The sequence below is a fragment of the Oncorhynchus masou genome, chromosome 21 (genome assembly GCF_036934945.1).
Source record: "Oncorhynchus masou masou isolate Uvic2021 chromosome 21, UVic_Omas_1.1, whole genome shotgun sequence".
Taxonomy (NCBI): Eukaryota; Metazoa; Chordata; class Actinopteri; order Salmoniformes; family Salmonidae; genus Oncorhynchus; species Oncorhynchus masou.
Window position 1 is genome coordinate 16,549,765 of NC_088232.1, and position 17,426 is coordinate 16,567,190.

At 45.2% G+C, this 17,426-nt stretch overlaps 1 protein-coding gene across 5 annotated transcripts in view; it reads right to left on the reverse strand.

Annotated features, from left to right (window-relative positions):
- Positions 1-6,259: 6,259 nt before the first annotated feature.
- Positions 6,260-17,426, reverse strand: part of ston2 (stonin 2) — a 48,847-nt gene continuing 37,680 nt past the window's right edge. For all 5 annotated transcript variants that reach the window (XM_064927566.1, XM_064927565.1, XM_064927567.1 and 2 more), the window contains 5 exons: positions 15,689-17,130; positions 13,342-13,674; positions 13,021-13,243; positions 10,897-11,099; positions 6,260-9,613 (listed from right to left, as the gene is read on the reverse strand). In XM_064927566.1, the coding sequence (XP_064783638.1) occupies positions 9,524-9,613; positions 10,897-11,099; positions 13,021-13,243; positions 13,342-13,674; positions 15,689-17,130 (2,291 nt within the window). In that variant the 3' untranslated portion in view covers positions 6,260-9,523. The remainder of the gene's footprint in view (positions 9,614-10,896; positions 11,100-13,020; positions 13,244-13,341; positions 13,675-15,688; positions 17,131-17,426) is intronic.

Genomic DNA, 17,426 nt, shown 5'->3' on the forward strand with positions numbered 1-17,426 from the left:
AGTCAATTTAGTGTATGTAAAAACTTCTGACCCACTGGAATTGTGATACATTATAAGTGAAATAATCTGTCTGTAAACAACTGTTGGAAAAATGAATTGTGTCATGCACGAAGTAGATGTCCTAACAGGCTTGCCAAAACTATAGTTTGTTAACAAGAAATTTGTGGAGTGGTTGAAAAACGAATTTTAATGACTCCAACCTAAGTGTATGTAAACTTCTGACTTCAACTAAATGTGAGAATGCTGTTCATTGACATTCAACACCATATAGTACCCACAAAACTCATCACTAAGCTAAGGACCCTGGGACTAAACACCTCCCTCTGCAACTGTATCCTGAACTTCCTGACGAGCCACCCCATAACAACACGTCTGCAACACTGATCCTCAACACTGGGGCCCCTCAGGGGTGTGTGCTTAGTCCCCTCCTGTACTCCCTGTTCACCCACGACTGCGTCGCCAAACACGACTCCAACACTATCATTAAGTTTGCTGACGACACAACAGTGGTAGGCCTGATCACCGACAATGATGAGTCACCCTATAGGGAGGAGGTCAGAGAACTGCCAGTGTGGTGCTAGGACAACAACCTCTCCCTCAATGTGAGCAAGACAAGGGAGCTTATAGTAGACTACAGGAAAAGGGGTGCCGAACAGGCCCCCATTAACATCGACGGGGCTGTAGTGGAGCAGGTCGAGAGTTTCAAGTTCCTTGGTGTCCACATCACCAACAAACTATCATGGTCCAAACACACCAAGACAGTCGTAAAGAGGGCACGACAACACCTTTTCCCCCTCAGGAGACTGAAAAGATTTGGCATGGGTCCCCAGATGCTCTAAAAGTTCTACAGCTGCACCATCGAGAGCATCCTGACTGTTTGCATCACCACCTGGTATGGCAACTGCTCGTTATCTGACCGTTAGGTGCAACAAAGGGTAGCGCATATGGCCCAGTACATCGCTGGGGCCAAGCTTCCTGTCATCAAAGATCTATAGACTAGGCGGCGTCAGATGAAAGCCCAAAAAATTGTCAGAGACTCCAGTCACCCAAGTCGTAGACTGTTTTCTCTGCTACCGCACGGCAAGCAGTACCGGAGCACCAAGTCTAGGACCAAAAGGATTCTTAACAGCTTCTACCTCAAGCCATAAGACTGCTGAACAATTAACTAAATGGCCCCCGGATTATTCACATTGACACCCCCTCATTTGTTTTTTACACTGCTGCTACTCACCGTTTGTTATCTATGCATATTCACTTCACCCCTAACTACATGTACAAATTACCTTGACTAACCTGTACCGCCGCACATTGACTGGTACCGGTACCCCCTGTATTTAGCCTTGCTATTGTTATTTTATGTTACTTTTTATCATTTTTTACTTTATCTTATCTGGTAAATATTTTCTTAACTCTTTGTGGAACTGCACTGTTGGTTAAGAGCTTGTAAGTAAGCATTTCACTGTAAGGTCTACACATGTATTTGGCGCATGTGACAAATAAAAGTTAGACTTCGTTCCATTCATCCCATTCCAATGACCCCGTCCTCCTATAGCTCCTCCCACTAGCCTCCTTTGGTAAAATAACAATCTAGGTGTTGAAAGATCTGGGGTGTAATCATTATGGAAACCGTTTACGGTTTAACAACCAAACGTAAGCAAACCGAGCCAAACAATAGTTTCTATTGGACAAATTCAGGTAGGTCCCTCTGTTTCGTTCCATTTGCTTCTGTTTAAGAAACGTTTTGCAACAGAATTGGCGTAAGGAATACACCCCAGGCATGTGTCAGCAACGCCTGGGCAGATGAATGCACCCTATAAAATACAAGAAGATTGGGCTTGAAGAGTTCCTCAGGACTGACCGTTTGCTTGCTTGTAGTTCCCTCTAGTGGCCAGGCCCTGCCATGACTGGGGAAACTGCCAGACAAACAATATACTGTATATTTAATCTCGCACTGTTGCTTGTAGGCCCAATTCAAGTTATTTATTCATGTTCAGATGAGAGCTCACATTTGTACGTATTAGCGATAGTGGTTCTTTGCACTCATGGTTCGACCATGTCATTAAGTTAACTTATTTTGCCTAAAAGACACTGTGTCGTAACATCTATCCATGGCAGCTTGACAGTCCCCACATAAAAGGAAACGAGCAGCATGGATGCCTCACAGAGCAAACACAGCAGGGTTGTTTAAAACATATTTTAAAGGTGTGATGGCTCTATAACATAGTACGTCTGGGGAGTGCACCAAATCAGAGTTGGATATATTCACCCTTCCATTTACACAAACATTACTGAGAAAAATACATACATTCAAATACAGCCTCTCAGCAATCTCAGATAAAGCACATTTGGAGTTCTTCATAGCTGGCAATGGTGAAGATGATGTCGATCTGAATAATACCTTGCTATACCTAAGTGAAAACAGTCACTAAACCTAATGGAACAAATATTGACACCGGAACACCTGTAGGTCTTATCAATTATCCAATAGTAAACATGTTTTCACACAGGTGGATGTTTCCTTGGGTAATCGTTAAATCAGTCAGAGAAGTAGAAACGTTACATAACCATATCAAGCATATTATAGAAAGCATTTTGAATTATAGTGCTGACACTCTGGGGACACAATTTTCAGCGGGTTTGTTTTCCAAGGACACAGCGAGGGGCAAATTAATGTGACCGACCCTGCAAGGGCTAACAGCGGACTGACTAAAGGGGCTGCAAATTCACCGGATAGTGCAATATTTGGAATCATTGGACTTAAATACAGTGACATTTTATTTTAAGAGAAACTCATGTTTCTCTTAAATTCGCCTGGTGCGTTGTAAAAAGATGAGTTTTGTCTGATGGGTGTTTCGGGGATGTAAGTTACCGTATTCACATAGTATCGGCGTCCCTTTTTGTCAAGAAAGTAACTATTTTCAGTCGTGAAACTTGGACATGCCCAAGCTCTATTGTCAACAACTGGAAAGTAACCAATCGAAAAGGTGTATGAAGACAATTAGTTTAGCTTCAGGTAACCGCGTGTGTAATCAAGATAATTGGTTTCTAGGACCACTATCGAAATGCATAGTTATCGGTCTGGTGGACAATGATAGTTTTACAGGATGATATAATAAGAATCCTTTGAACTTCAAACATTATCATTTGGAATGCATGGCTATGTATGGAGACGGACAACAGTTTTGAAGCAAACCATTCCAGACAGATTATGGTTCAGGATCATCAGTGCGTTCATTTTAACAATTGGCCTTGGCTTCAAGGAAACACTTAAAGGATCAAGCATTGGCTATTGATAGGTCAGACCTCTTGCATGGTTATGCTTTGAATGCTTTCAACTTTACACCAGACGAGGAGTGTGGACAACAACTCTCCTTGATCAAGTCAGGAAATGTTTGAGTTGAGGTTCAGACAACCCGTTCCACATATACAATATATACAAAAGTATGAAGACACTCCTTCAAATGAGTGGATTTGGCTATTTCAGTGACACCTGTTGCTGACAGGTATATAAAATCGAGCACACAGCCATGCAATCTCCATAGACAAACATTGGCAGTAGAATGGCCTTACTGAAGAGCTCAGTGACTTTGAACGTGGCACCGTCAAATTTCTGCCCTGGCCATCTGTAAGTGCTGTTATTGTGAGCTGGAAACGTCTAGGAGCAACAACGGCTCAGCCGCGAAGTGGTAGGCCACACAATCTCACAGAACGGGATTGCTGAGTGCTAAAGCGCGTAGAGTGTAAAAATTGTCAGTCCTCAGTTCCAACACCCACTATCGTGTTCCAAACTGACTTTGGAGGCAATGTCAGCACAAGAACTGTTCATTGGGAGCATCATGAAATGGGTTTCTATGGCCGAGCAGCCGCACACATGCCTAAGATCACCATGCGCAAATGCCAAACGTCGACTGGAGTGGTGTAAAGCTCAGCGCCATTGGATTCTAGAGCAGTGGAAACTGGTTCTCTGAAGTGATTAATCACACCTTCTGGCAGTCCAACGGCCGAATCTGGGTGTGGCGGATGCCTGGAGAACGCTATCCTCCCCAATGCATAGTGCCAATGGTAAAGTTTGATGGAGGAAGAGGAATTATGGTCTGGGGCTTCATTTTGGAATGAGATGTTCAACAAGCAGGTGTTCACATACTTTTTGTCATGTAGTGTATTTACTGAGCTTTCCAATATCTCCTAGATATAAGACAGACACTTCTTATGATAAATTGTTTTTGCCATTTATGAATGTGTTATTCATTGTCTTTCTCTGGGCTATCGTAGTAAAGGCCCAATTCAATATCCCCTCCCCCAACCTCCTAGACTCACAGGGGTTAAGAGTTGTGCAAAGATTGGTAGAATCTTATTTAAAAAAATATTCACAGCTCTAATGGTCGCCAAAGGTGTTCCACCAAATATTAACTCTGGGTGTGAAGACATACGCAATCAATAAGTATTCATGTTTTATTTTATATTAATTAGTACATTTTTCTATCATTTCTATAGATCAGTAGGAAAAATGTAATTCCTTTTTTGATACAATTTTAAGGCAAAATGTGAAGATAGTGAAAGTCTACAAACCCCTTGCACAAGTGACTGTATTTAACCTATTAGTGTATTTGTATGGGACCATGCTCATGTGGATCTTTAATATTCTAGACACGTGGAGTCTATAGTCTGCAACCTAACCAGCTCTGCCAAAACTCAGCGATCCAAGGAGGTCCTTTGGGACACCTTCAACCCCTGTAAGGTCGTGATGAGCCTGGGGTTCATGTCGGTGGTCAGCCCGCTAGCCGTCCTTGCTAACCTCCTGGTCCTGTTCATCCTGCTGACCAGCCATGACAAACTGACAATCATCCACTTCCCACCTATGCAACCTTGCCTTGGCAGACCTCCACATGGGCGTGTACCTCCTGCTCACATCATCTGTGGACCTCTACATGTGCTCCCAGTACCACCACTACGCCATCGACTGACGCCGGCTGCCAATTGGACGGGGCGCTCACAGTGTTCGCCAGCGAGCTGTCAGTCTACACGCTGACCACCATGTAGCGGTGCTAATGCTAGCTGGCTGGCTGCTGTGCCTGGTGTTAGCTACAAGAGAGTTATCGGTCTGCTCATGGACACAGACTCGACCGCCCGCCATGTTCTACGTGGTAGCCCTGCTTGCGCAGAATGTGTTGGCGTTTGTGGCGTGTGCTACGTTCACAAACATATGGCCGTGCACATCTTCAACTTGTGTCTGGCGCCCATCTCCTTCTATGGACTCTCTAAAAGTTCAGAAAGAGCCGTCTCTATTGATGGTACTTGTTCATTCAGGTTAGATCCAACAAGCTCTTCTCAAGTAGTTCCCTCATGCATCTCTCAAATGGTTTTTGGTCTCCCCCTTCCTCTGCCTTCCACGGGGATGTCCTGATGCTGCTGAGCCGTGTGGGTCTGTGTTAACACCAGGCCCAGCTCTAACGAGGAGCACAGCGCGTCATGGGCAACTCCGCTGGGGGCAAGAGGAGCAAAGGGGTCCCCCATCCTGGAACCCAAATCCTGGTGCTCCTCAGAAGCAGAGAACGTAGACACACCAAGGAACAGGTCATCGAACTGGAGGAATCCAAGGTGTTGCCACGCACCAGGGAGAATGAGAACCACAGCCGAGAGAGGCTGGATTCTATTGGTTCTCCAGTTGATTGGGGGCGGTGGTTCCCGAACCTCGTACTATGGATGACACGGTAAAACAACATATTTCACTGCATCTAGCCGGTATGACAATAAAACATTTTTATTTTTATGATGACCAACCAGTTTGTAAATGTTGAATTGAGGAATCAGATTTGACAATAAGAAATAATTTATATCTTTTGTAATTCGTTTTATTCATGTTGCATATAGAACTTCTGAGTTGACTGGAACTGGACTAGAATGGAACTGAAGCAGGTAGCCAAGTGGGGTGGCAGGTGGCCTAGTGGTTAGAGCGGTGGGCCAGTAACCGAAACGCTGCTTGATCAAATCCCCCGAGCTGACAAGGTAAAAATCTGTCTCTGAACAAGGCAGTTAACCCACTGTTCCCCGGTAGGCCGTCATTGTAAATAAGAAGAAAATGTCGCTACTCACGGATTGTGTGAGGAACAATGCAACAGAGAACAAAGCAACAGCAGAGAAAGGAATTCGCAAGAATAGCTAGTGTGTATTCTAGGATTGTCGAAACTGTCTGTTGTGTGTTATAGTGATATTTTGTTTTGCAGGGCCTCCTGGAGTTAGTTAAAAAAAAAAGCAATACTCAAAAGAGAAAAATATATTTAATTACTTTTTCCAGTTTAAAGTATCATTTTCAGCAAATATACCTCTAGCATTCTTGAGTACTCCGATTGGATCTGTCAAAGGTACAGATCTTATCCGTCTAGTGTTGCAGAATGGATTATTTACAGGTTGCAGCTAATGATATAAACAGTTGCCATGTACGGAACACAAAACCATGTTACCAAAATAGACTAATCCCATGACCCACAATGCATATTTTTAGGTACACAGAAGCAGAGCACAGTCATATGGTGTTTTGTCATACAAAATAAAAATAACAATGTTGTTGTTGTTTGTTTTCTTGGAAAATCATTGAAATGTACTGGGCTTATACAACAGGCTTTTCTTCGAAAATCAAATGAGGTCGAGATATCTTGAGGTTGAAAACATCTTTTCAAATTATTCAAATGTTCTATTGTATATAATTTTCTGGACTAGTTTCCCATCCAGATCTGGATTTACCCATTTCCATGGTTTTTTTGTTTTGTTTTCTCAGAGATGGTAAACTAGGTAACCCAGATCCCGTTAAGACCTATTTTCTAACATTCCACTCACTTGACAAAATAAATTTTACATTAAAAACTTGTTAATCATCTAGAAGAAAAAATATATAAACTATTCATATAATTACAATTAATTATTTCATGTTTCCTCGCTACAAGAACACATTGTGCATTGTCCTAAACAACAACACCCCCCCCCCCCCCCCTTATCAGTACATTTGTTGAGTTTGATTTATTGCGCTGTTGAGAACAAAATTCCCTCTGCTAAGGGATGTTTTGAGATGCTTCAAGTAAGGGCCATTTTCATAAAGAAGCATTTTTTTGCACAAAATGTACCAACTGAACGACAACAGTAACCTACAATTGTGACCAACTACACAACGGAGCAGCTAGAAAAAAGTGGACATCAGTGTTTAGACCTGCAGATGATGTCCATTGCAGAATATAGTTATGTTTTGTACATACAGTATCTTGTTCACATTGAGTCAATGTTAGTAATATGGATGGATGCACATTGTACATGTAAAGCACACTTATAAAAACAAAAAAAGGTATTTAAAAATAAAATGCTGCAGTTTCCAAGTACAGCCAAAATAGCCAAACTACAGTATGTTGTCATTAGCGTATTAGAACTCTGCATCATCATCATCACCAATTGCAGTATTGACTGTTGTTAACTCACGGAAAGACTGGTTAAGACGACTATGTGAAATGACAGGACCGAAGTACCTGTAAGACCTTTTGGAAGAACATTCAAATTTGCGAGAGAGAAAAGCAGAAAGCATTTATGCTTACCTTTATGCTTACCTAACACAAGAGCATTCAGTCGAATACTGAACCAACACTGACACTGGGGGGGAATAAAAAAAATAAAAACATTTTTTTTTTTATCTAGGTGGCATATTGAAGAGCCATTTTGTCTATGTAAACTAATGTAAGCCTCTTAAATCTATTGATTGAGAATTGTGTGGAAGGTCAATGAACACTGAAGCAAACACGTACTGTAGAAGAACATTAGCTAGTGCTTCGATTAGCCTCAAGAGTGCATGAAATCCACTAAGACTGTAATGACTGTACTCCTGGCACTTATTTCACTTATCTCAATGTCCTGGTTTACTGAAATGCCAGGCTTTACAATGTCAGACTAATCCCCATCATACCGCAATATTTGACTCTCACAGACAATCATCTGTTCTGCGCAATGCATTTCTATCTGAACGATCTGTAACGTTGCCCTTGCTGTACCCCAATGGGGTAAGACCACAAGGCCAAGCCGATCCACTCACAATAAATGAATCATCATATAAAACTAATAGCTCTCCCTCAGTAAGACTAGTCTGCCCAAATCAGCATTTTTAAGAAAATAAACAAAAGAACAAAGCAAGATCCTTAACTAGCCTGCAGTCTAATGCGTTTCCCTAGTCTACAACTAGTCTATATCCAGTTTACATCTAGTCATATCCAGTCTTTGACTAGTTTAAGTAGAGTATTTCCAGTTTACATCTAGTCATTTCCATTCTACAATCAGTTTAGTCCAGTTTATATCTAGTCTACAACAAAGCAGAATCTACACTCACCGACCAGTTTATTAGGTACACCCTTATAGTACCGGGTCGGACCCCCCTTTGCCTCCAGAACAGCCTGAATTATTTGGGGAATTCTACAAGGTCTCGGAAACATTCCACAGGGATGTTGGTCCATGTGGACGCGATGGCATCACGCAGTTGCTGCAGATTGGATGGCGGTATATTCATGATGTGAACGGTCCGTTCCATCTCATCCCAAAGATGCTCTATTGGGTTGAGGTCTGGGGACTGACTAGGCCACTCAAGTAAACTGAACTCACTGTCATGTTCCAGGTAATGATTTTCCACTCCTCAACTGTCCAGTGTTGGTGATTGCTTGCCCACTGGAGTGGATTCCTCTTGTTTTAGGCTGATAGGAGTGGAACCCGGTGTGGTCGTCTGCTGCAATAGCCCATCCATGACAAGGACTGACAGGTTGTGCGTTCCGAGATGCCGTTCTGCTCACTGCTGTTGTACTGCGCCGTTATTTGCCTGATTGTGGCCCGCCTGTTAACTTGCACAATTCTTGCTGATTCCTTCAAACTCTTTGATCAACAAGCTGTTTTTGCCCATAGGACTGCTGCTGACTGGATGTTTTTTGTTTGTCGCCTCATTCTCTGTAAACCCTAGATACTGTTGTGCGTGAAAAGCCCAGGAGGCTGGACGTTTCTGAGATACTGGAACCGGCGCGCCTGGCACCGTCGATCATAATACACTCAAAGTTGCTTAGGTCACTTGTTTTGCCCATTCTAAAAATCAACTGAACAGTAACTGAATGCCTCAATGCCTGCTTTATATAGCAAGCCATGGCCACGTTCCTCACTGTCTGTAGGAGCAATCCATTTTCGTGGTGGTGTACCTAATAAATTGTCCGGTGGCAGTACATCTAGTCATACCAGTCCACGACCCGTCTATAACCAGTTGGTCTAGTGTAGATCTAGTCTATGTCCAGTCTACGACCACTAGACCCATTCTATGTCAAGTTGATGTCCTATCGAGAATCAGTTATGTCCAGTGTACATTCAGTCTACATCCAATCTATGCACAAACATCAGCCAACTAGTCCTCCGGTACAGTTCTTCAAAGTGCAAAAAGTGACTTTTCTCCCTTCTCCTGTGAAAAAAGCAGTCATCAAATCCTCCCACCCTCCCTACATCCGTCTGTCTGTGTGTGTGTTCACTGCTGTGCACATTCTCCAGGCTGGTCCTGGTCCAGTGTAGGGCTGCTGCTCTCTGAGAGGCCACCTGTCTTCTGTTCTATAGGCACCTGGGGGACAGGAGGGGCGACATGTTCAGAAAGGCAAAAACACAAGGACACCTATGGAGGCCTACTGCTTATGAGCACTAAAAATCTCCATAGATCTGTTGCGGAGTCTCAAAACAAGAACTGCAATGCAGCTTGTCCCTGTGCTCGTCTCAGCTGTATGTGGGATGTGTGCTGTCTGGGGGAGGGGGGGTTGAGAACGGAACAGAAGACACATTTCCATTGTTAGCTGTAACTAAATGGACATAGAGTTGTATTGTATAAGAACAGTGAGAGATCAGTGAGCAATACCTTCTACTTAAATGAAGGTGCGATTGTCTTTGGCCACAAGGTGGCGATCATAGCCCGTACAGTGAGATCAGTGATGAGACAGATAAATAGTATGCTACATTCCCACACACAATCAAGGCAATCCAGCTATGTCTCCGTTTAAAGAAGAGAGAAGTCTGAGGTTGCGGAAGGTCTGAGCAGAGGTTAGTGGCGTAGCGCTGCCTACCACGTAAACTAGATTGTTCTGGTGAGGTGTCGACCCTGGCTGATGCCTTGGCTTGACCTGGATGTAGATATAGATCCCCGGGTTGGACTAGGCTCTGGCTAGCCACACTAGTTATAGGACCACTAGTAGCTGATCCTTGCCAGCTGTCATCTGTCTAACGCTCAACTGTGCTCTTGAAGCATTCTACTAAGCGTACACGTGGGAATTAACCTGTTACACACAGTCTCTACAATGTACTTTATATTAACCAATGTGAAGGATATTGACCTTGTTTAAAAATCTTTCATTTGAAAGGGTCCTTGTGATCTAAAATACTTCTAGGAGAACCGAAGCACTGCTATTATTACTACTATAGTGTAGCTCACTGTATAATAACATGGCTATCCTGCTATTGTGCTGTATTGTGCTGTGCGTCTCTGAGTACGAGCGCTAACCTATAATCAGTTTAGCCTTATAGATCATTATGAATAAGACTATAAGGACAGATCCTAGATCAGCACTCCTACTCTCCTCGATGCTTTGTGGATACAGGCCCTGCGTTAAATTGTTGTTTGTGTTGATCTGCAGCAACTGTGCCGACTACCGTGTTAGCTACTGTTAGTGGGAGCCAGAGGGGGTTGCTCATCGTGCCTAATTACATGTTTGGACAGGCAAACACACAACAGAAAACAGCTCCCGCAGCTGAGCCAGAAGGTTATGGAGGACAACCAACGTGTGTGTATGTAATTTTACCATGTCAGTCCATTCACAAAAGGCTACAGCTCCACGCACAAACACCCTGGTCTATTACCTGGTAGGAGTAGTGAGATTTGTAGTTGATCCACTTCTTGGCGTCTGCCCTGTCCTCTACAGAGAGGGAGCGGACGGTGGCTTTGGAGGCAGAGGCTGCGGGCATGTCAAACTCGACCTCCAGGTGGCTCTGCAGCGAGGTTGGCACCTCCCGGTCCGAACCCAGCTCCAAACGACAGAAGAAGGTGTGCGGGTGACCCAACGCTGCCAGGGGGAGACACAAACGTACATTAAACATACATGCAGACGAACACATCAACACACACACCACGTAACGCAAACACACACGTTCATCATCAGCGATCACTCTGGGTGGAGTAGGATTGTCCTCCCGGTGGGTCCTCTCACACACACACACACACACACACACACACACACACACACACACACACACACACACACACACACACACACACACACACACACACACACACACAGCACAGAAAGGGAGAGAAAATCCTTTCCCCTAAACACGTGTAGATTGGATAGTTGTCAGCAACATTGAAATCTACATCAAACTTATCAGGTGACAACACAACTATTGCTTTGTCTATCCAATTCGTACGGGTCTTCATGAAATACCTAGGGGAAGGGGCTAGCAGTTGTCTCTGGACAGGGCCACAGAGAGGGTGAGAGTTGTGCCAAGAACATCATGACACTGAGCACGGACGGGACGGGCCACCAAGAGGGGTCAAAACAGGAAGTGCCGTGAGGTCAGAGGTCAGAAAGAATATCCTCTGTTGTACAGTTGGAGTAGAGGAATGTAGTAGCAGTGAAATGTTAACCAGCACACCACCATGCTTCTCTCATTTGTGGCGCAGGGAATTACAGCCCCAAAGTTGGCATCACCGTGTGGACTGTAGCACACATATAACGAAGGGACGAATGAGCATGAAGAAAGAAGAAGGAACACAAAGGAGGAGAGAGAAAGAAAAAGCAGGGCAGACAGAAAGACAAAAGACGGTGCAAACAAAAGAAAGAGAGAGAAAATGGAGGGCAGGCTTGGCCCAGTTAAGTAGAGAGGGGGAGATGAGGAGGAGGGAGAGGAGCTGAAGCAAGGGCTAAAGAGAGGGGAAAGGGGAAGAATAGTGAGAGAGGGACGAAAAGTGAGAGAGGGGGACGAGAGGCAGAGGGTAAAGAGAGAAAGAAGAAAAAGGGGGAGAGAAAAAAAAGAGGGGCCCACAATAGAAGGGAGTGTGGGGGTGGGGGGAGCAGCCCGTGGCAGAGCATGTATTTACAATAGAAGCCTGTGGCCTGTGGGTTTGTGAGGTAATGCATGGTGACAGCCAGGGCTTTGACTGGCCAATCAGTACTCAGGACAGGCAGCCATGCTGACAGCCTATTGAAAGGCCTGAAGGGGGCCGCATTCTGACAGAGACATACCAACACTGGACTGGGACCAGGGAGAACACACACAAGGGCGAACTCATGCACACGCACAGACACGTGCATGGGCGCACACACACACGGGCACAGACACACGCAATCATTCACGGATACATGCCTGCATGTACACACACAAACAACTCTATAACACATACGCACACTAGGATATTGACAGTGCCTGGGGTAAGGACTATTGACAGTCTGCACAGTGTAATGACAGCAGAAACAGATCAATGTTCATAATCTCTCACTGCTGGGTGAAATAGAGACATCCCCCATGTCCTGTCCCTCTGAGCTGGGTGAAATACAAACCAGCTCCACTAATACTGACTGGCACTGTGATGAAACCTCAAATGGATCGTCGGAAGAATGAGAATACAAGGGAATGGACCTGATCCTCCACACATGGAGACACAGATTACGCCGAGTGAAATAGATAAAGAGCTATTTCAATAGAGATTCTCCATTGAACATGTGTTTTTAGACCAGGCTTAATCCGTGTCTGGGAAACCTACCCGTAGTGTCTGAAATGAGCCATCTCTCCGCTGTCAGGTGTGACTGGTAAAGAAAATATAGATCTAGCCCTTTTCACAGTGACAATGGCAGGGTATCGCCTCAAACTCCTTCCCTCCTTACCAAAGGCGTGTGCACCGCTAGTGAAATAGCTGCGTATTTTTGCATTTCTACAGTGAGAATAGGAATAGTTCTCTTACTGAGTTTGACCCCAACAACTTCTTACCAGAGTTTTTGTCAGGCAGGCGGCTGAGCCTCCACACCACAGCTTTAAAAGCCTGTTCATACTTGGCCGTGCCAAGGGTCACCCTCATCACTGGCTCTGACCCGGAAGTACTCGCCGTGCCGAAGCTGGCACCCTTGTTGAACCTCGCCTTCAGTGACCTCTCCCCCATCACCCCGTCCCGACGGAAGTTCTTGGCCCAAATCTCAGGGATGGGGTAGCGGATCTAGGGGTAAGCATGATAATCAATGTTAGCAAATGACTGAGGGAAGTGAAGTTCAATAATAAAACTGCAAGAGGCACAATATTCTATCATTATTTTACCGCCACATTCTCGCAGGGGATGAGGTTCAACGTGTCCCGATTGGACGAGAACCCCTGTGACATCAGCAGCCAGGACTGCAGGGTGACCTCGGCGCCGCGGACGGAGGCAACAGTGCGCAGCGTGAAGGGGAGGGTTTTCTCAGCGAAGGCCGTGCGGAAGGCGAGCAGCTGGAAGCGCCGGCAGGGTGGCGGTGTGAAGACAACTTGGCGTGACGACAGGAACTCTAGTTCGTCTGCGTGTTCGTCATGAAGCTCGCAGTCACGTAAGCGGATCCAGCGGGTGGTAGTGTTGGGGATGATGTCGTGTCTGGAGACCACCTCCTTACCTTTGACCTAGAGGAACAACATCAAGAGGGGGGTTTAATACTTTCATGTATACAGTTGAAGTCAGAAGTTAACATACACTTCGGATGGAGTCATTAAAACTCGTTTTTCAACCACTTCACAAATTTCTTGTTAACAAACTATAGTTTTGGCAAGTCGGTTAAGACATCTACTTTGTCCGTGACAAGTAATTTTTGCAACAATTGTTTACAGACAGATTATTTAACTGATAATTCATTGTATCACAATTCCAGTGGGTCAGAAGTTTACATACACTTAGTTGACTGCGCCTTTAAACAGCTTGGAAAATTCCAGAAAATGATGTCATGGCTTTGGAAGATTCTAGGCTAATTGACATCATTTGAGTCAAATTGGAGGTGAACCTGTGGGTGTATTTCAAGGCCTACCTTCAAACTCAGTGCCTCTTTGCTTGACATTATGGGAAAATCAAAAGAAATCAGCCAAGACCTCAAAGATTGTAGACCTCCACAAGTCTGGTTCATCCTTGGGAGCAATTTCCAAAACGCCTGAAGATACCACGTTCATCTGTACAAACAATTGTATGCAAGTATAAAGGGATCGCGCAGCTGTCATACCGCTCAGGAAGGAGACGCATTCTGTCTCCTTGAGATGAATGTACTTTGGAGCGAAAAGTGCAAATCAATCCCAGAACAACAGCAAAGGACCTTGTGAAGATGCTAGAGGAAACATGTACAAAAGTATCTATATCCACAGTAAAACTAGTCCTCAATTGACATAACCTGAAAGGCCGCTCAGCAAGGAAGAAGCCACAGCTCCAAAACCGCCATAAAAAAGCCAGATTACCATTGTACTTTTTGGAGAAATGTCCTCTGGTCTGATGAAGCAAAAATAGAAATGTTTGGCCATAATGACCATTGTTATGTTTGGAGGAAAAAGGGGGAGGCTTGCAAGCTGAAGAACACCATTCCAACCGTGAACCACGGGGGTGGCAGCATCATGTTGTGGGGGTGCTTTGCAGCAGGGGGGACTGGTGCACTTCACAAAATAGATAAAATCATGAGAAAGGAAAATTATGTGGATATATTGAAGCAGCATCTCAAGACATCAGTCAGGAAGTTAAAGCTTGGTCACAAATGGGTCTTCCAAAGGGACAATGACACCAAGCATACTTCCAAAGTTGTGGCAAAATGACAACAAAGTCGGTATTGGAGTGGCCATCACAAAAGCCCTGAGGCCCGAAAAATTGTGCGCGAGCAAGGTGGCCTACAAACCTGACTCAGTTGCACCAGCTCTGTCAGAAGGAATGGGCCAAAATTCACCCAACTTATTGTGGGAAGCTTGTGGAAGGCTACCCAAAACATTTGACCCAAGTTAAACAATTTAAAGGCAATGCTACCAAATACTATTTGACTGTATTTAAACGTCTGACCCACTGGGAATGTGATGAAAGAAATGCAAGCTGAAATAAATCATTCTCTCTACTATTATTCAGACATTTCATGTTCTTAAAATAAAGTGGTGATCCGAACTGACCTAAGACAGGGAATTTTTACTAGGATTAAATGTCAGGAATTGTGAAAAACTGAGTTTAAATGTATGGTGAAATCTAAGGTGAATGTAAACTTCCAACTTCAACTGTACATGCATTTCAATGTTTGTACCTTTGTCTGAATAAGTGTCTGCAGAACTCCAGGGCCAATATTCTGATGTGTACACATCTCACCATCCAAATCCTCCTCTCATACGAATGATTCAGTGGAAGCCGCTGAGGGGAGGACGGCTCATAATAATGTCTGGAATGGAGTCAATGGAATAGCATCAAATGCATGGAAACCACATTTTTGATGCGTTTCATACCATTCTATTGACTCCATTCCAGACAATATTTTGAGCTGTCTTCCCCTCAGCAGCCTCCAATGGTTCCAATGTGATCCCTACAAAAATCTCTCTTTCACACACCTATAAGCTACCCAACATGAACCACCCGCCCCGTTCACTCGTAACTGGACATCTGTTTTAACACGCTCTCCTTCTCTTTTACCTGCACATCATTGAGTCCGAGGCGGCAGCCTGCCGACCCAGAGAGGAAGGCCAGCACGTGCACACGAGTCATCACAAGCTGCTTCAGAATCCTCCCATCTCCCGCAGCGACCGTCCCGTAGAACTCGTCCCTCACCTCCACCTGAACCTCCTCCTCTGTCAGCCCCGCCCCTATGGGCGACCCCGTCAACGCCCCACCCGTCACTGCCGGCAACCGCCTCAGCACCTCCACCAGCGCATGACGAAAACTCAGGAAATTGTGGTAACAGGTGGTGCCCAGCTTCACCAGCTGCTCACGGATTGGCTGGTGGGTGACGGGTGACTTCGGCTGGATTCGCCTCCTCTCGCGGTATTGGACGAGGTCCACACTGAGCGTGTGGACGCGGCCGGCTTCTTCGTAATTCTGCAGGCGGTGCTCAGCTGCCTCGTAGCGAGGGTCCAGTTTCAGGGTCCTGAAGGGTTTTTCCAGACCTTTCTCGTAAAACATCTGGAGTACGCCGTCGTCAGACAGACGGACATAGATAGGCCCCCAGTGGCGTGACGACATGATGTTTTTCTTCTCTGGTATACGGAGCAGCATGGCCCAGCCATCTTGGGGGGTCATGTGATCTGGGAGGTAGGGGGTGCCCTCATCTTCTCCCTCCAACCCATCTTCCTTCGCCTCCTCCGCATCCTCCACTGAGTCATCAGGCAAAGTAGGGCTGCCTGGATCGTCTGGGTCTGTGATCTGGAGGTTTCTCAGCTGATCCAGGTCTAGTCTGTCTAAGGGAGGAGTGACATGGCTGACTGTCTCTTCCCCTCCTCCTCTGGTGGGCTCAAACTCGGAGGAGAAGACGACAATGGACTCTCGTTTGGCCTCTTGGCTGTGGGAGCTGAAAGACTGGAAGAAAGGAGAGCTAAAGGAGAAGGCACAGGGAGAGCTCTCCAGGTGGTGGGCGGAGCCATTACTCTGGATCGTCTCTGATGCCACTTCCTGTTTACAGTCAAAGTAGGAACTAAAGGGGTTAATGGGAGAGGGCTGGATGTCATTGAACTCTTCACACAGGAAAGGGTTCTTCTTGGTGTAAGGTTTAGTCCTACCGGGGAGCAGGGGAGCGGTTCTAGGTTCAATCAGAAGGGATCTAGGAGGGTTTCCGTCTGGCGTCAGGTCCAGGAGGTGGCGGTTCTGGTTCTGCTGGTTCCCTTTCTGCTTCCAAACGTTGGGAGGAGAACCAATCAGGTTACTGTTGGCATCCTGGAAGTGGCTGAGATCATCCAATAGTGTGTGGGATGGCTGCTCCAGGTGGTGGGGCTTGTCCTCCTCGTCATCGTCGAAGGTCACCCAGGAGGAGAAGCGTCCAGAGGAAATGGGGGTCTCTGATTGGGTGCCGGGGAGTTTGGTGTTGGAAGTCCAGCTGACTGAATCCATCTCTATACCTTCATCCTCTTGGAACACTGACAAATCTACACAAAAACAAACAGATATTTAAAATATATAAATTCATATTGCATTATAAAAACATATCATACGCATAATATACAGTCGTGGCCAAAAGTTTTGAGAATGACACAAATATGAATTTTCACAGTCTGCTGCCTCAGTTTGTATGATGGAAATTTGCATATACTCCAGAATGTTATGAAGAGTGATCAGATTAATTGCAATTAATTGAAAAGTCCCTCTATGCCATGCAAATGAACTGAATCCCCCAAAAACATTTCCACTGCATTTCAGCCCTGCCACAAAAGGATCAGCTGAC